This window comes from Hemitrygon akajei, chromosome 16 (assembly GCF_048418815.1).
Source record: "Hemitrygon akajei chromosome 16, sHemAka1.3, whole genome shotgun sequence".
Lineage (NCBI taxonomy): Eukaryota > Metazoa > Chordata > Chondrichthyes > Myliobatiformes > Dasyatidae > Hemitrygon > Hemitrygon akajei.
This window is the reverse complement of record NC_133139.1, coordinates 46413280-46433738: the sequence shown is the minus strand read 5'-3', so window position 1 is coordinate 46433738 and position 20459 is coordinate 46413280. Positions and strand designations below refer to the sequence as shown.

Genomic DNA, 20459 nt, shown 5'->3' with positions numbered 1-20459 from the left:
TGATTAAGTGAGTGAGCAGATAATTTTTGTTAGAATGATCAGCAGCAGCCAGGGTGAAAAGCCAGTTATCCTGCCATTCAAACAGTGCTGTGGGAGTTTTTTTTTGTTGTCCACCCATGAGGCCACTGTCCAGAGTTGAGGTCTTTGTCGAAAGACGGTGTCTACGATGAAGCAATGCAGTAAAACTCTGATAATCCAGCACCTGATTGTTTGGAAACAGGGCATTGTTTCCTGCCTGGCTCTTTCATTAGTTTGGAAAGTGAGCTGGGGGTCTGGAGTGCTGCTGAATCTGGGGTCTAACTGTGGGCTGGGTGCACGGCTAGAGCTGGACTGAGGGCGTGGAACACCAGAGGTCAACGTGAGTGAGCTGGAGCCAGGGTCCAGAGTGTTTCATCTTCTCCCATCAAGTTTACTGGGAAGTTTATTATACTAATGTGTGATGGGTAAATGTGATGTTAGAGTGTGTTAGGAGAACATCAAATAGTCCTGAAAATCTGCCTGTCTAGCATCACAGTGTTCTGGTGAAGCCAGATTATTGTAATTTTACAGTGTACTACATTAATGTCAGTAAAGAGTGCACAATGAAAAGTTTCTCGTAGGGAAAAAGCCCACACCTTTAGTAGCAAAAACCTTTCCTGTGACTAAGATAAACTAAACCTGTTCTGAGTTGGTCAGATATAAGTAAATAATTTCCCAATCTGAAGTCAGTACTTACTGTTGTCCACCTGAAATATCTCCCTACTAATCTCTCTGAGAATCTCAGCGACTGAGGAATGTAGTTTAAAACTGCTGTAATGCTCTCTAAGTGTTTCATTCTTGGAGGATGATTAGAAGAGGATTATTTTTTGTGGATTTGGATTTCAAGACATTTTCCAACAGAAATTTGTTTTTATTTTACTGTGACGTGGTAAGGGAGCAATTTCATGTCCTTTGTGACTTTTCTATCAAACATAAAGGTAAAAAGCAATAATGATAAAATGAATTAGAATTTAACTTTGTCACATTATTTTTCAGAATGATGAAAATTACAGAAGATTGGTTTGGGAGGAAAATATGAACTTTATTGCGAAGCACAACCTTGAGCATTCAATGGGAAAACACACATTTACTGTAGGAATGAATCAATTTGGAGACCTGGTATGTACAGAGGCACCTAAAGTAGAATTAATAGGGAATTACAGGCCCTTTGGCCCATCTGATCTGTACCAATATTCATGATCCATTTGAGCTTTCTCTCTCCCTTCTTCTAAACCTGTCAGCTGCTTTTTCAGATTCAGATATGTTTATCACATGTACATCAAAACATATAGTGAAATGCATTGTTGGCGTTGAGGAAAAATTCCCAAGGATGCGCTGGGTCAGCCGGTAGGTGTGGCTGCACAATCCAATGCCAGGAGAGCATGCCCACAATGTTCCACAGAGCAACACTACCAACAACAGCTATACCAAAACAAGGCATCAACGGCCTAGTCTCTTCTTTTATGGCCCCTAACCTCTAACTCCCTATCGTCACTGACCCTGAACCTAACCTGACGCCTTACTCTCAGTGCTATCCCCAAAACCATCCCTACGAACCAAAAACCAACAAATAAATCTAAGCCATGAATTTGACAGACATTGTAGCTTGGCATCACCATGACTAGAAGTCTGGATGTCCTCTTACACAGGGAATGGAAGCAAATATGAGAAAACCTTTCTAAACTCTTCTCTCTGAAATGCGCTCTCAAAGGAATCTATGTTTACCACACGTATTCTTAGCAGTAGCATGTTCCACATATTAGCAGTGGTTGGGTAAAGAAATCCATTATAACTTCAGTGAGCAGATGAGTCCCTATTTTATCCTTATTTTGGATGCACATTAGTGGAATCGTCCTCTGTAGGTCATCATTTTAAAATTATTAATTTGCCCCTCTGTCTTCTCTGCTGTGGACGGAAAAGGTCCACCTTGCTTTTTGACATGTACAGTCTTTCTGTTGTGTTGTAAAAGGGGAGATGAAGAGAACAGCGGCTCATGGAGGTTCCTTTAGAGAACCCGATGTGACTGCTGCATCAGCGAACAAGTCAACCATGGATCAGTTATCTTGTGAATGTGCCGGTGTTTCTTGATGAACCACATTTACCTTTCCCTGCTTTGTTCTCTCACACTTGCTTCAATTTCCTGTGTATGGAGATGTTTGGAAAATGCATTTGGTTTACTGGCTGGGTCCTCTGATTTAATCTTGTGGCCTGGCGAACTCCCAAAGTCATCTTCTAAAATCTTAAAGCAGTAGAGCAGATGTTCCCAACATTTTTTAAGTCATGGACTGATACCATTAAGCAAGGGTTCTGTGGGCCAGGTAGGGAAACCCTGAAACAGAAGGTCCCATCATCATAATCAACACCCAGAGGAAACCACACACACATGGGAGGAACATACAAACTCTTGCAGAGGACGCTGGAGCTGAACTCTGTACTCTGATGCCCTGAGCAGTAATAGTGTTTTCACTAAACGCTACATTACCATGGTGACCTATGGTAGTGTAGCAGTTAGCATAATATTATTATAGCGCTCAAGATCACTGATCAAGGTTGCCTGTAAGGAGTTTTACATTCTTCCCGTTTCCTCAATGTGCTCTGATATCCTCCCACATTCCAAAGGGATATGGTTAGGGTTAGTGAGCACGCTATGTGGTGACACTTGTGGACAGCCCAGCACAATCTTCACTGATTTGATGCACATGTGACAAATAAAGCTAATCTTTATAAAAAGAAATCTTTTCATTAACTGTGGTGCAAGGACTTGTATATATTAACAGCTGGGTGCCTGATCTGTCATCTGCGTCTTTCTCAGCAGACTCAAACAAAAAGCCAGACGCTGACCTTTCTTGTTACCTGCACTGCACTTGCTGCCCCGTGTTTGGCAAATCCCAATGAAATGTCTGCGGACTCGCTGCCAAGTTCTCGCCAACTTCAGCACTGGCTCTTGATGGAATAAGAGAAAAGAGAATAATGTTGCATCATTTACACCATTTCCATTTTCATCGGGTTGAATCAAGGTGGCCAAGAAACTACAGTGGCTACTTACACACTTATGGCACTTGGCAGAGAACTGGAGCCTTAGAGGCAATATGCACAACTCGCTCAGCGAGTGCCCCAGGTCAGGTGTGAAACAGGGGCACTAACTGCTGCAACACAGCTGTGGGGGAAACAGGAAACAAAAATAAAATATAAACAAGTATTTTCTGACAATTTGCATGGAAATAGATGGACAAAAAACCTGCCAGACATACTGGAATAAAGGGTCCAATGACAATGGGAAACTGAAAGAAATTAATATTAGTAAAAAAAACCTTACTGAAGAAGTTGGTGAAACTGAAATCCTAAATCCTAAGGATCCATTGGTGTATATCGCTGAATTTTGAAAGTGATGGCTATGGATATATAGATGTATTGGTGCTATCTTCCAATAATTTTGAGTTTTAAATTGCACCCTGCTGATTGGAGGGGAGAAAATATGAGCCCGCTGTTTAAGAAAAGAGTGAGAGAGAAATCTTGGAGCTATTGACCTCTTAGCCCAGTCAGTGGTGAGGAAAATTCTGGAATCCATCATGAGGTCTGCAGTAACAGAACATCTCGGAGGGTTTAAACCGGATTTGCGGGGGGTGGGAACCGAAGTGAAGAGGCAGAGGATGGAGCACAAGTAGAGACAGCTTGTAGGGAGTTTGTGAGGAAGGATAGGCAGATGTTAGAGCAGAGATACACTTAGCCTGATGGTTTGAGGTATGTCTATTTTAATGCAAGGAGTATCGTAAACAAAGCGGATGAACTTAGAGCGTGGATCAATATGTGGAACTATGAGATTGTGGCCGTTACAGAGTCTTGGATGCCTCAGGAGCAGGAATGACTGCTGAGTGTGCCAGGCTTTAGAAGAGGGAAGCAAAAGAGATGGGGGCATGGCATTGCTAATTAAGGATAGAGTCAAGGCTGCAGAAAAGGAGGAAATCAATGGGGGGATGGGGGGGGGGATGGATTACTGAGTCAGTGTGGATGAAAGTCAGAAACAGGAAAGAGGCAATAACTCTATTGGGTGATTTTTATAGACTCCCCAATAGTAACAGGGATTTTGAGGAGCAGATAGGGAGGCAAATTCTGGAATAGTGCAATATTAATAGGGTTGTTGTGATGGGAGATTTTAACTTTCCCAATATTGATCGGCATCCCCTTAGTGTATGGGGTTTAGATGAGGTGGAGTTTGTTAGGTGTGTTCAGGAAGGTTTTCTGACACAATATGTAGATAGGCCAACTAGAGGAGAGGCTGTACGATCTAGTATTGAGAAATTAACCTAGTCAGGTGTCTGATTTATAGGTGGGAGAGCATTTTGGAGGTAGTGACCACAACTCCATTTCCTTCACCATAATGCTGAAGAGGGATAGGTTAGACAACATTTAATTGGGGGAGGGGGAAATATGATGCTATTAGGCAGGAACTTGGGAACATAAATTGGGAGCGGATGTTCTCAGGGAAATGCACAACAGAAATGTAGCAAATGTTCAGGGAACCTTTGCGTGGAGTTCTGCATATGTATGTTCCATTGAGGCAAGGAAAGGATGGTAGGGTAAAATAACTATCTGTATAAAGGATGTAGAAAATCTAGTTAAGAAAAGAAAAGCTTATGAAAGGTTCAAGAAACTGAGTACTGTTAGAGCTCTAGAAAATTACAAGGTTGCTAGGAAAGAGATTAAGAATGGAATTAGGAGAGCCAGAAAGGGTCATGAGATGGCCTTGGTGAGCAGAATTAAGGAAAACACCGAGGCATTCTACAAGTATGTGAAGTGCAAGAGGATAAGCCATGTGAGAAAAGGACCAATCAGGTGCGATGGTGGAAATGTGTGAATGGAGCTGGAGGAGTTAGTGGAGGTACTTAATGAATACTTTGCTTCAGTATTCACCGGGGAAGAAGACCTTGGCAATTGTGGGGATGATTTACAGTGGACTGAAATGCTTGAACATATTGACATTAAGAAAGAGGATGTGCTGGAGCTTTTGAAAAGCATTAAGTTAGATAAGTCGCTGGGCCAGATGAGATATTCACCAGGCTACGGTGGGAAGCGAAGGAGGAGATTGCTGAGCCTCTTGCAATGATATTTGCATCATCAGTGGGGACAGGAGAAGTACTGGAGGATTGGAGGGTTGCAAATGTTCCCTTGTAGAGGGAGTAGAGATAACCCAGGAAATTATAGACCCATGAGTCTGACTTCAGTAGTGGGCAAGTTGGAAAAGATCCTGAGAGGCAGGATTTATGAGCATTTGGAGAGACATAATCTGATTAGGGAAAGTCAGCATGGCTTTGTCAAGAGCAGGCTGTGCCTTGCAAGCCTAACTGAATTCTTTGAGGATGTAACAAAACACATTGATGAATGTAGAGCAGTGGATATGGTGTATATGGATTTCAATAAGGCATTTGATAACGTTCCCCATGCAAGGCTCATTCAGAAAGTAATGAGGCATGGGATCCAAGGAGACCTTGCCTTGTGGATCCAGAATTGGCTTGCCCACAGAAAAAAAGGGTGGTTGTAGATGGTTCATATTCTGGAGGTCGGTGAGCAGTGATGTACCACAGGGATCTGTTCTGGGACCCCTCCTCTTGGCGATTTTTATAAATGACCTGGATGAGGAAGAAGAAGGGTGGGTTAGTAAGTTTGCTGATGACAAAGGTTGGGGGGTGTTGTGGATAGTGCGGAGGGCTGTCAGAGGTTACAGCGGAACATTCATAGGATGTAAAACTGGGCTGAGAGGTGGCAGATGGAATTCAACCCAGATAAGTGTGAAGTGGTTCATTTTGGTAGGTCAAATTTGAAGATGGAATATAACATTAATGGTAAGACTCCGGGCAGTGTGGAGGATCTGAGAGATTTTGGGGTCCGTTTTGATGGACACTCAAAGTTGCTGCACAGGTTGACAGTGTTGTTAAGAAGGCTTATGGTGTGTTGGCATTCATTAGCCATGGGATTGAGTTCAAGAGCCGTAAGGTAATGTTACAGCTATATAAGATTTTGGTCAGACCCCACTTGGAGTACTGTGTTCAGTTCTGGTCACCTCACTACAGGAAACGTGGACATTATAGAGACAGTGCAGAGGAGATTTACAAGGATGTTACCTGAATTGGAGGGTGTACCTTATGGGAATAGGTTGAGTGAACTAGGCCTTTTCTCCTTGGAGTGATGGAGGATGAGAGATGACCCAATGGAGGTGTATAAGATGATGAGGGACATTGATCGTGTGGATAGCCAAGGCTGAAATGGCTAACACAAGAAGGGCATAGTTTTAAGGTGTTTGGAATTAGGTACTGAGGGGATGTCAGGGGTAAGTTTTTCACACAGAGAATGGTGGGTTCATTGAATGCACTGCCAGCAACGGTGGTGGAAGTGGATACAATAGGGTCTTTTAAGAGCCTCTTAGATAGGTACATGGAACAGGAAAATAGAGGGCTATGCAGTAGGGAAATTCTAGGCAGTTTCTAGAGTAGGTTCATGGTCAGCACAACATTGTGGGCCGAAGGGCCTGTAATGTGATGTAGATTTCTATGTTCTATGTTCTCATAATGGTGTTGAACAGAGAGAGGAGGAACCAAGTCCTGCATTATACCACTCAGGGATAGAACATGTCCAAGAAGGGAAATGAATAATTTTATTCATGTGATCTATTTAAAAAGAGAGTCCGGGGTTGTTATTTATTTCCCCTTCAGCAGTGGTTCCAGGTGATGGTGCAGTCATCAGCAGTAACTCCTATGGGTTTTCACATTCACTCAAACACTATCCAGGTACCTGGGACTGAAGTGGGAGTTGGGGCAGCAGGAATGTCTGGATCTCTGATGTGACCTTTTAACGCACTGCCTTCTGATCCCACACGCGGAACATAAACTGAATGAATGTGGTTATCAATGTGGAAAGAATAAATCTTTCTATTCTAATCCAAAACCAATTCTAATCTAAAATCAAATGATCACACACCTGGAAATCTGAAGTGAAACAGAAAATGTCGGAAAAACTCAATAGGTCAGGCAGCAACTGTGGTGAGGGGAAGTCAACTTCCAAATGCAAAACTGTCTTTCTCCATGGAAGCTGCATGACTTCGAGTGTTTTAAAATTTTCTGTTTTTAAAACACTTCTGTTAGTTTAATTCCCGTTGGAAAATTGAAGGAGTTAACAACTGGAACGATGAAGCAGCAACAGCGATACACCAAATGGATTTGTTTCCCTCTGTAAATTGGACATTTTGATTTTGGTGCAGAGTTTGGTGTGTATTTGGAGGAAATGGAGATGACCAGCTTCCTCCACTCCCATCATTGTTTGCTACCCCTTCGGCTGGATTCTGTGTCATTTATAGTCTCATCTTGCATTTCCTGTTCTGGCAAACTTTGACAATGTACTTATTAACTAATTCCAACCAAAATTTTACCATGACCTAAAATTAACTAAGATCTGCAGTAATCTGTAGCTAATTAACCTACTTTTGTGATCTCAGGTAATAGAGTTTCTGACTTGTGAAAACTTTAGATTACAGGCAGTTATCATAACTGGGAGTGTCTAAAAGAAGAGCTAAAGAGCTGAGTTCCTCAGCTCTGAGAAATAGATTGCGGTATTTTCTGCAGTCTGGCACTGGTCTGTTCTCAAGGGTACTGCTCCTTCAACCTTTAACGGGCATCTTCTCCATCACTCAGTGGCTCATTAGTGGCTACGGTTGGTTTCTAAGAAGATCCAGACACTGAAAATTTCCTCCTGGCTGTTAGTATAGGGATTTGACCTGAAATGTTTACAGTTCCTCTCCTGCTTGGCATGTTGAGTTCCTCTAGCAGATTGTTGTTGCTGTAAATTTCTCCATCTGAAGTTAAGACAGCTTCTAGCTGGATACATAGGTACAGCTCCCAAGTTACTAAGCTGCTCAGATCTAAAGCACACTTTTGATGTGCTAGGATGTTTTCAACAGTATGTAATGTTATGCAGATTTATTAGTGATGCAATAAGAATCAAACTCTGCAATGTATTGATAATAGATCTAAAGGATCTCAGGTTTCTTCATCTTCTAGACCATGAAGGAGTTTTCACAACTTTTGAATAAGTTCAACAAAAAAGAAGTTGGGAACATGACTTACAAATTGTTTACAGCTCAGAGGAATGCTGACCTGCCATCGTTTGTTGACTGGCGTCCTAAAGGCTATGTTACTCCAGTAAAGGACCAGGTAAGGACCATCATTGATTATTAAGCTGTGAAGTTTTGAGGAATTGTTGGGTGGAATATGATATCGTAACACAAACTGTTATACATTATGCAACTCTTTCATTGAAGTTTTCAGAGAGATTTTGAGTAGCTTGACTTAATTTCAATGCAGAACAATTATTTGCTTATACAATCAGTGACCACTTTATTGGATGCACCGATACACTTGCTCATGAATGAAAACATCTAATTAGCTGATCATGTGGTAGTAACTCAATACTGTATACAAAAGCATGAAAACATGGTCAAGAGGTTTAGTTATTGACCAAGTAACAGAATGAAAGAAATGTGATCTACATGACATTGATGGTGGAATGATTGTTGGTGCCAGATGGGGTGGTTTGAGTATCTCAGAAATTGCTGATCTCCTGGGGTTTTCATGCACAGTAATTCTTAGAGTTTGCAGAGAATGGTGTTTAAAAAAATCCAGTGAGCAGCAGTTCTGTGGGCAAAAATGCCTTGTTAATGAGAAAGGTCAGAGAAGAACGGCCAGTCTGGTTCAAGCTGACAGGAAGGTGACAGTAGCTCAAATAACCATGCATTACAATAGTGGTGTGCAGGAGAGCATCTCTGAACACACATCATGTCAAACCTTGAAGAGGATGATCTACACCATCAGACGACCACTCCTGTACATAATAAAGTGGTTACTGAGTGTATCTTGCATTCTTAATACAGTACAACATCCAAAGAAACTTCTTCAGGAGTAAAGTATACAGTAAACCATAGGAGAATGTACTGAGCCCAATGCTGCCATTGTAGCACATGGCTCCCAAGGGAACAGCTGAAGCAATTCCTACCATCGGTGCACCAACAGTGGGTCTATAGCTAACTGATAGATTTTGGGTCTGCATGCAGAGCATACACCAGGGAATTGCACCTCGGATCCTACACTGGTCAGACTACCCAGGATCTGAATCACTGTGCATTTCACTGGGAATAGAACATAGAATAGTACAGCACATTACAGGCCCTTTGGCCCACAATGTTCTGCCGACCCTCAAACACTGCCTCCCATATAACCCCCCACCTTAAATTCCTCCGTGTACCTGTCCAGTAGTCTCTTAAACTTCACTAGTGTATCTGCCTCCACCACTGACTCAGGCAGTGCATTCCACGCACCAACCACTCTCTGAGTGAAAAACCTTCCTCTAATATCCCCCTTGAACTTCCCTCCCCTTACCTTAAAGCCATGTCCTCTTGTACTGAGTGGTGGTGCCCTGGGGAAGAGGCGCTGCCTGTCCATTTTGTCTATTCCTCTTAATATCTTGTACACCTCTATCATGTCTCCTCTCATCCTCCTTCTCTCCAAAGAGTAAAGCCCAATCTGTGACGAGCAAAGAAGGGCATAGTCAGTTAGGTGATCATCATTTTGATTTTAAATTAGCATATTTATTCAGTTTTGATTAACTTTGTGTAGCTTTTTTAAGTTAGAACAGAAGATGTTGGAAATATGCATTTGGTCAGGCAACATGTGTGAAAAGTGAAGCACAAGAATACAAGAAAATAGGAGCAGAGGCCACTCAGCCCTTCTTCTGGAACCCAACATTCCATTTGATCATGCCAGATCTACTCTGTACTGCTTTGCCAATTCCACCTTCAATTCCCTGATCTCCCACTTTCACCAGTTATAGGATTTACCCATTACACATTTACCCCTTTCCTTTACCCCTATCATGAACTGGGCTTCAGCTGATGGAGTACCACAAAGGTTTCAAAGTATCACAGGCATTTTAATCTCCTGGTTGTTTATTTTGCAGGGACAATGTGGCTCTTGCTGGGCCTTCAGTACAACTGGAGTACTCGAGGGCCAGGTATTTAAGAAAACGGGAAAACTCTTTTCTCTCAGTGAGCAGTACCTGATGGACTGTAGCAGAGATGTAGGGAACCGAGGCTGTAATGGTGGATATAAAGTGCGATCGCTTCTATTTATCAAAGAAAAAGGCATCAGTTCAGAACAATCCTACCCCTACACTGCAAAGGTAACTAGCTGTCCTTCTTTAAGCTTGCTAAGGATTTTTGTTGTGCACAGAAAGAGGACCAGCTGTCAATCAGCAGAGGCTTTTGCCTTATCAGCCGAACAGAGTGATTCCTTTTTAATTTTGTATAACCTCCGTAACAGAAATGCACTTTCTCACTTACTTTATTCTGCATTCTGCTTAATTTCCCTTGTACTACATCAAATGTATGGATGACTCATTAAAGAGTTTCCACTGAACCTCAGTACATATGACAATAATAGACAGACCTATCAGTTTGCCAATTTATATATATAACTTGCTTGCACATACACTCACACTTTCTCACACGCGTGCATGTATTTAAATGAAATTCTATATAATATGCATAAAAAACAGATATGTTCATAATATAATTTAGTGAAACCAATTAAGAAAGGACTAAGCTGCAGGAAGGTTAAGAATATTTTCCTCAGCTGCTGATTGAGGATGGCCATGGATCTACCAATGGATAGATGGGATAGATGGGAGTGATCTATGTTTTTGATGGTGGTGGAGTGGAGTATGCAGTCTGAGAGAGGATATCTCAGTGTCCCCTGAAGTAAACGGTGAAAAAAATCACTCCCTGTTGGTCCATGGGATAATTGAGCCCCTTTTAAATTGTTGGGTTAGTGATTTGAGAAGGAGCTTTTTCTTCAGTTTGCTTTTAAGGGAAAAGGTGATTTTTTTTTGTAGAATTGCGAGCAATTGAAGATCACGGTTCACTTATTTGTGCAGCTTGCTGCCATGAACAATCAGTGATAAGCTTTGTGTGTATGTGGATGGGGTTTACTGCCTCGATAGCAATCAGCAGTCACTGTTTATGTTGTATAAGTTCAAGTTTAATTGTCATTCAACCATACATGAATACCCACAAATACAGCCAAATGAAATAGCGTTACTTCAGGGCCAAGGTGTAAAACACAATACCTACATTCAAACACAGCAAAAAGCACATACAAGATAGCTAGCACACTTAAGAAATCAGTAAAATAGAGTCACACAAAAAGTGTATAACCTAAGACCCTGAGTCCATGAATTATGCAGAAATCTGCCATCAACCACAATACAGCTTGTCTTCTACTGGGGGCAGCACTGACTCACCCTGGATGCCCCGCCACACTGCCTCCAGTGGAGCGTAACAACTCTGACGGTTCTCCTGGGCAGCTGTAAACAGACCTCGCTCCGACCAAAGCCACACAGCTCCTCTGCCATCTGCCAATAAATCAGTGAATCGGACTTGCAGCGTTCCACATCAACAATATCCCACAGGGTCTTGCGATCACAAGAAAAGCAACTAGGACGATCACTCGCTGTTAGACTGCACACCACCTGCGAGCTCCATACCCTCCGATGCCTGTCTGACACAATCACGTGTACAATCTGTACCAAATCCAGCTCCTTCAGTTTCTCCACCTATGAGCAACTCGCTGATGGGGTGGACCTGCAGTACTTTAAGATCTTAATGTCCAGTAGGATCTTGCGATCCTGCGCTTCTAAAAAAAATAAATTTGGAAAGGGCATTAATGCCTTTGGTTGACCCTGTTGAAGCCGCTGCAATCAAAGACACTGCCATCTTACCAGAAACCGTTCTTCTGTTGCAGGCTGTAATGGGAGATCCAGTTCACCTTGTGCTTACTTCTTCCTTCTGATTGCACAACCTGACTCCACTGGACTCCCCTCCTTATCATGAAGAAAACATCGGGTCCAGCAGAGAAATCCCAATGGTCCCATTCCCATTCCCTGTAGCCCAGCACAATCATCCTGGGTCACTTATGTGCCTGTGGGGGACTGGTCATTGTACAGGCCGAGTGAGCTAAGGAATTTATTATAGCAAGGCTGAGTGAGGACACATTAGGAGCAGAAGGCTCATTTAATAAGGATTTAAGCTGTAAGAACGTAGCGATGTCCTGGATTTCCTCAGCACCTTGTTAATTGGCTGCTTTTTTGGACACATTAAAACTGAGGTGGTCTGAGGCCCAGGACTGAACTGGGCCCATGTTAGGAGAGGGATTTCCTCTGAACACTCCACCAGTGCAGGCTGTCAGGTAAATTAGGGGATGAGTTGTGGTGCGGGGCGAGGAGGTTAGTGTTAGTGTGGGGCAGGGGAGACCTGGCTGTGGGATGAAAGGGAAGACACGAGGAGTCTCGTATTCAAGTGATGGGTAGGCAGTGTGACCTGTGACTATGTATGGGGGAGACTTTCAGTCTGGGTGTTGGAAACCATGTCCTGTGTCTGTGACTGGTGGTGTTGGATACTGCAGGTAGGGGTGGGAATTAGAGGGATAGTGCAGGGATGCTGAGGCCAGAAGGCTGCACTCGGTGGCCTGGTGTGGTCTTGGTGGGCAAGTAGATAAATAACTTTGTGGGAAACACTCTCTGTGCGGCTTCCAGTGCTGGGCTGGGACTTGGTCAGAGAGGTCCCCCTTTAATCAAGCAGCAGTGGAACACCATTAAAGCCCAGTTGGGTTGTGAGTGACGGGTGCAACTGGTAACACTGGTAACAGCACTGTAAAGGACTGACAGGGGTAGTGTTCACCTCTGTAACACAGGCTGAGGGGGGGGGGAGGGGGAGGAGGAAGTCCTGGTTGTCATAGACCCACCGATAACATTTAATTTTATTTATTTAGTGAATATGAAGGCAGTAGACTAGCAATCTGAAGGTCGTGAGTTCAAGCCCCAGCCAAGAGAGTGTGTTGTGTCCTTGAGTAAGGCACTTAACCACACATTGCTCCAGTCCACCCAGCTGAAAATGGGTACCAGCAAAATGCTGGGGGTTAACCTCGCGATAGACTGGTGTCCTATCCTGGGTGGGGGGGTGGGGGGGGGAGTCTCGTACTTTCAGTTGCTTCACCCCACGGAAACCGGCATAAGCACTGGCCTGATGAGCCTATAAGGCTCGGGGCAGACTATTAGTGAACATCACAGTTACAGGCCCTTTCGGCACAAGCCCACACTGTCCAATTACTCCCAAGTGACCAATTAACCTCCTAACTTGCGTGTCTTTGGAGTGTAGGAGGAAACTGGAGCACCCAAAGGAAACCCACGTGGGCATGATTGGATTGTACAGCATCCTTACAGACAGTGGCAGCATTGAACCCACGTCGCTGGTACTGTAACTTCACACCACCACCATGCTCAAGGATAGCTTCCACCCCGCTGTTATAAGATTAAGGGATGATAAAATGGTGCTAACCTCACAATCTACCTCTTTGTGACCCTTCACCTTACAGCCTGCCTACACTGCACCTTCTCCGTACTTTAGCACTTTATTCTGATTGTTGTTACCACCTTAATGTACTGCAGTAATGGATTGATCGGAATGGATGGTATGCAAGACAGGTTTTCCATTGTATCTTGGTGCATGTGACAAAAATAAACCAACTTAGAGTGATACAGCACAGAAATGGGCCCTTCCTTCAGGCCACTTGTCCATACTAACAGACCCTTCCTTCAAGCCACTTGTTCCTGCTGTTGCACCCTTCTTTCAGTCCACTCTAACAGACCCTTCCTTCAGTCCACTTGTTCCTGCTAATCATCAAACACTTGCATATACTAATCTTATGCAAATTCCGTTTTACTCTCCTGGCATTTCCATTATTTTCTGCAGATTCTACCTCTCACCTGCACACAAGGACCAGCTTACAGGGTACTGGAGGATGCAGGTACAGTAGTGACATTTGAGGCTTTTGGATAGACACATGACTATGCAAGGAGTGGAGGGATATGGATCATGAGCAGACAGAAGAGATATGGTTTAATTTGACATTGAGAGCTTAAGGTCCTGTTGCTGTGCTGTACAGTTCCATGTCTCTGTGAGTTATCGGCTTTCTGCAATCTCTTTGTTTCAGGACGGGGAATGCAAGTACAACAGAAACGATATTGTTGCCACTTGCAAAGGTGTCAGGAGGATTCCGACAGACTCTGAAGCAGATTTGGCTGCAGCAGTGGCCACTGTTGGACCGATCTCCGTTTCCATCGACGCAGAGCACAGATCCTTCATGTTGTACAAATCAGGTGAGAGCCAGGGACCTGCAGAGTGCCAACTTTGTACCCTCCAACTGTAAAACACTTGAGCAGTAGTGGAGACCAGGGGCGGCTCTGCCGTTCATCTTGATTGTCAGAAGAAATTGTTTTGCATTTATGATGTCTGTTAATGGCAAGGGCTACTACACAGAAGCAGGCTTCGTCTGCAGGCACAACCTCCCTCAGTGTTGTTCTTAAAGGAACCTCCTCCTGTCCCTGCTGCTGGAACTCCAAAACCTTCATCTTAAAGGGCAAGATCACACTGATCCAGTCCCTCTAGCATCCACACTCCTTCATATCTGGACTAATATGGACGGCCCATCTTGGTCAAGACAGTGTCTCCATGGACGTGCCTGACACATGACAAAGCTGGAGGGGAAAGTCTGCAAAAGTTCTGATTGATTGTAGTGGGTTTTACCTAGTAGTTAAAACTGAAGTACATGTATTTAAACTTGTAACTAACTTAAAAAGTGCATAGTAACAAGTAAAACATTGATAAAGCAAAATCATTTAACGGTAATTTCTGTTGTCTAGTTAGACCTGAAGTCAGGTGGATTTTGAATAGGCATGGCCAGTCTCAGGGAGGTTTGCCCCATGGCGAATGATGAAGTCCCCAGCAATACTCGGCCCTGCAGATGGGGGCAGTGGTTCCCCAGCGGTGACTGTAGATACCACACTTACATATTTCACAGCACATCGATGGATGTGGGAGATTGGTGGCAGTTCCAATGTCGGGCACATGGGCTGCTCCCGAGATCAGTGGCTGCACTGTTTGGCACCAGTTGTATCTTTGAACACACAGGAGAATCTGCAAGTGCGGGAAATCTTGAGCAACACACAGAAATGCTGGAGGAACTCAACAAATCAGGCAACATCTATAGAGGGGAAGGGTAACCTTCAACTTGATGGCATATGCATCAATTTCTCTAATTTCCAGTTTCACTCCTCTCTGCTTACCCCTTCCCTCCCTACATTTTGCATTCCCCGTTCTGGTTACCCTCTCACTTCCTTCTCTTCACCTTATCTACCATCTCCACCCTCTGGTTCCCCTCCTTTCCTTTCTTCCATGGTCCACTATCCTCTCCTATTAGATTTTTACCATGTTCAGCCCTTTATCTCTTCCATTTATCCTCTCCCAGCTTCTTGCATCATCCCCACTACCCCGCCCAACTACCTTGCCCAGTCTCACCTATCACCTTTCAGCTTGTGCCCCTCCTCCTCCCTCCATCTCATTCTGGCCTCTGCCCCTCTCCTCTTCAGTCCTGATGGAGGGTCTCAGCCCAATATTTTGACTGCTTATTCCTCTCCATAAATGCTGTCTGACTTGCGGAGTTCCTCTGGCATTTTGTGTATTTTGTCTGGTGTTTCTCTGAGTGCTCCCTCACACCAGTCATGCTCCTGGAAAGCAGAGAGTATTCCAGCCACTCCCAATCCTTTCCCTAAAGGAAGTTCACCTTTTTGTTTCCCCAAGTCCACCCAGGTTGTTTTCCCGATCCTCATTTCCCCGATCATCTCCTCAACCAATCGGCCTTCTCCCACCATTCACCTTCCCATCCTGACAAAGGAAGATGCCCAGGATGCCTGCCAGGAGACATGCCCTTGATCTTTATTCTCCACATTGGTACCAGCTTATGGGTGAAGGGATGTTGTGGGCATTAAAGACTGTTCTATCTTGCATGACATCTTGGGCTTCCTGATGTTGGCAATCCCCACTTCAGGGTGACAATACATTGTCCTTCTAGGTGTATTTTATGAGCCTCACTGCAGTTCTGCCAGACTGGACCATGAGGTGCTGGCTGTCGGGTATGGGACTGAAGATCAGAAGCCGTACTGGATCGTTAAAAACAGGTACATCAGTGGGAACAGTGCGGGCGTGTTCACCGTACATTGGCACGGCCACAGAGTTTGAACTACAGTGCTGTACCACTTCAGCCTCCCCAGTTACATGTAGCGCAAAGGGCAGCACAGAGGTGCGCCTGACTTCCAGCATCCTCTCCTCGTGACTGCGTGGGTGTCATCTGGGTCTCCTGTTTCCTCCCACGTCTCAAGGTGTGGGTGGGTAGATGAACAGACTGCAAAAAATTGTCCCTCATGTGAAGATGAGTGGCAGATCAGGGATAGGGATGTAGAGGGGAATGGAATGAAGGGGGGGGGGGGTAGTGGGGTTGATACAGTATGGGGTTAGTGCAATGTAGTGGGTTGATTATGGTCAGACTTGGTGAGTTGAAGGACTTGTGTGTGTGCTGTATGACGATGGCTTATCCTTCGTTTAAGCTCTCTTGCCTCTTTGTTATCTGGAGTTGATAGAATTTCTTCCTGGCATAGTTTCTGAGACGCTTTGGGCTCTAATTGTATCTCACTTGTTCTGAGGTGGATATTGGTTGGGAACAGAATGTCTGTGTATCTTCGCTCCCCAGCAATGGCCATAGGACATTGGAGCAGAATTAGGCCACTTGACCCATCGAGTCTGCTCTGCCATTACATCATGGCTGATTTATGATCCCTCTCAACCCCATTCTCCTGCGTTCTCTCCGTAACCACTGATGCCCTGTCTAATCAAGAATCTATTAACCTCTGCTTTAAATAGACTCCATGACTTGGCTCCACACCGATCTGAGGCAACGAATTACACAGATTCACTACCCTCTAGCTAAAGAAATTCCTCCTCATCTCTCTTCTAAATGGACATCACTCTATTCTGAGGCTGTGTCCTTTGGGCCAAGGTTCATCCACTATAGGCAATATCCTCTCCACATCCACTCTATCTAGACATTTCAAAACTGAATAGGTTTCAAAAAGATCCCCCTTCATTCTTCTAAACTCCAGCTAATACTGGCCCAAAGCCATCAAATAAACTCCTCCAAACCCTCTCTAATGCCAGCACAGCCAAAATTGCTTACAATGCTCCAAGTCTGGCTGATTAATCCCTTACAAAACCATCCTTACTCATCCTTAATTCTGGACGATAACACCTTCCCAACCACTGAAATCAAGCTAACTGGCCTCTAATTTTCTTTTCTTTCCCTCCCTCTTTTCTTAAAGAGCGTTGTGATATTTGCAACTTTTCAGTCCTCCAGAAACAATGGAGAATCTCGTCTTGGAAGATCATTACCAATGCCTCCACTATCTCTTCAGTTGCCTCTTTCCATTAGTGACTTATCTACCTTTAGCTTCCCAAACACCACCTTCTTGGTAATAGAAACCACAGTCACTTCTGCCCCCTGCCACTCTCGAATTTCTGGCATTCTGCTCGTGTCTTCTGTGGTGAAGATTGACACAAAATAGTTATTAAGTTCACTCACCACTTCTTTGTCTCCCACTATTACCTCCCCAACATAATTTTCCAGTAGTCTGATATCTGCTCGTCTCTATTACTCTTTAAATATCTAAAAAAAACTTTTGGTATCATCATTTATATTGTTGTTTAACTTACTGTCATATTTAACTTTTCTTATGGCTTTTTAGTTGCCTTCTGTTGCTTTTTAAAAAGCAGCCCATTCATCCAACTTCCCACTAATTTTTGCTATATTATATGCCCTCTCTTTTGCTTTCATGCTGTCTTTAACTTCCCTTGTCAGTCACAATTACTCTGTTTAGAATACTTCATCTTTGAGATGTATCTATCCTGTGCCTTCCTAACTGCTGATCTACCATTATCTCTGCTGGTGTCTCCTTCCAATCGACATTGGCCAGCTCCTCTCTAATAGCTCTGTAATTCTCTTTACTCCACTGTAAGACTGATACATCTGACTTTATCTTCTCCCTCTCAAATTGCATGGTAAATTCTATCATATTATGATCACTGTCTCCTGAGGGTTCCTTTGTCTTAAGCACCCTAATCAAATCTGGTTCATTACACAACATCCAATCCAGAATTGGCTTTCAACCACAAACTCTGCTCAAAAGCCACCTTGTAGGCATTCTACAAATTCCTCCTTTTGGGATCTAGCCCCAACCCAATTTCCCCAATCTACCTACATATTGAAATTCCCCATGACTATTTTAACATTGCCTTTTTGTACGCCTTTTCTATCTCCTGTTGTAGTTTATATCTCACATCCTGTCTCCTGTTCTGGGCTCTTTCCTGAAGACAGGGCCAGCAAGATATTGTTGAGCACTTGCACCATCTGGAGCCATTCCTTGTGTGAAGTGGAGTGGTATATTGGTGGTAAAGAGATACCTAGTCCAGACTGAGTCTAGGACATAGCATTTGTGGAGGAAAGAGGTGCTGAAGTCAAAGTCCAGCCTTGGCCTTTTTGAATAGTGGAACCAGGACAAGGGGCCATGACCATCCCCTGATGATCTGAACATGACTCCTTACTGTACAGCAACTGCACTGCAATATTGGCTGTCAGGGTGGGACAGAGGGCGCCAGTAGCTGGAGTTGCTTGGGTGAGATTAATGGGAATATGTTAATCAATCTCTTCTTCCATTTTCTCCTAATTGTAGATAGAGACCCTGTAAAAGGCACTCAGTCTGTCCTCTAATGGGAATCATAGGGTCTTTGGGAAGGGAAGGCTGTGAACTGCTTCCCCAGCATGAACTCCTGCAATAGTAGTTGTAATGGTATTACAATGCCAGTGACACAGATTCGGCTCCACTGCAGTCTGTAAGGAGTTTGTATTGTATGATCACATGGCCTTCCTCTAGAATGTTTCCTCCCACATTCCAAAGACATACAGGTTAGAGGGTTAATTAGTCATATGGGTGGATTTGTGCCCAATTACAATTAAAGCTTGTTTAGAGATACAGTGCTGTAATCTCTAAATAAATAAAATCTGTCTCGGTATTACCTTACCTCGTTCCAGTTCTATAGTAGCTAATGTCTTCACCTCTGGTTTGCCCCCACCTCTCCCTGCCTCTCATCTGAAGCAAAAGTAACTGATTTTAAAAATGCATAAAGATCTGTTTAACCAGGACATTAATGCGAAAGTTTCTGTTCCATTTAGTTGGGGATCGAGTTGGGGCATGGATGGCTATGTCCACATGTCCAGAAATATGGATAACAACTGTGGAATTGCAACGGATGCTGTTTATCCCGAGGTGTGACGGCTGGAACTGGATGGCACACCACAATGTGAACTGGATTCCACTTACCTGAAGCTGTTGATCCATTGTTTCATTGTTAACCACATAACCGTGCCTTGCCTTTTTTCAGGTCATTTACAGCTGCAGCTGGGTAAAACCAGGAGCATAGAAACTTCCCATTTGGAAAGATCATTAATAGTTGTTAGAGTCAATGTAAGAGCTACTGCTTGTGCTTTCATAGTTGTACTTGAATATTTTATGCTCATTGTAGCAAAATCACACTAAAATTATTTTACTATCATACTAAGGCTTTTATAAGGTGAACTGCAATAATCTAATAAATATTATTACTTGTCAATCTGTGAGTCCTGTTTATGCAGTTAAAGATAAATTGGGTAATATTCTGGTCCAGTTTTGTCTTTCATCCTCTATCAATATCTTTATAACAAAATGTACTTAACAGAAGTGTTCAAAGTGTTGGCATTGTTTTCATAGCCTTTTGAATTTCCTGTGTGTTAATGGCAACAGTCCTTGGGATGAATGTTTTGCCTCTGGAACCTTTGTGGTTGTCACATTATGTATGTTGCCAGATGTAGCTCCAAGATGAAAGTTCCAACAATTCCGTTGGCTCCAAGGCCCAACGTGAGGTCAGCTGGAGCCAAAGTGATGAATCAGTGAACAGTCTCAACACTTGGCTGTTTGTCTGGCTGGAGTATGTGACCTCACCATTCTGAGAGAGACCAATTCTGCCTTAAGCTCCCACCCAAAGTCTCACTAATGTCAGAGCACCCCATTTGTACAAGAAGGAGCCATTAACAAGTAGCACTGTGAACACCCAGTGGAGAGGTCTGTTCACAACTGCATCAGGGTAATTAACCGCACTTAAAGGCAGCTCTCAGCAGATAAAGGCAGCATCAACAGAATGATCAGTCCAATGGTCTGCACGCAGCATTGTCCTTCAGAGCTCTTTGGGACGTGGATGTCACTAGTTCTGCCGTTCCTGAGTGTACTTCTGAGGCCAAGCTACCTTTGGAGCTACTGGGCCATTCAGATGCTAGTCAAGGCCAACCATGTTGGTCAGTCTGGACTCGGCTAACTGCAGCATCTTCCCTCAGAGAGGGCATTAGTGGACCAGAGGAGATTAGTTTTCA

At 43.7% G+C, this 20459-nt stretch overlaps 1 protein-coding gene across 1 annotated transcript; it reads left to right on the top strand.

Moving 5' to 3' along the window:
- Window positions 1–1076: 1076 nt before the first annotated feature.
- Window positions 1077–19522, top strand: LOC140740394 (procathepsin L-like). Its single transcript, XM_073069531.1, has 6 exons — window positions 1077–1137; window positions 8067–8219; window positions 10018–10239; window positions 14106–14271; window positions 16023–16128; window positions 19230–19522. The coding sequence occupies exons 1-6, from the start codon at window positions 1090–1092 to the stop codon at window positions 19327–19329; spliced, it is 795 nt and encodes a 264-aa protein (XP_072925632.1). The 5' UTR covers window positions 1077–1089; the 3' UTR covers window positions 19330–19522.
- Window positions 19523–20459: the final 937 nt, after the last annotated feature.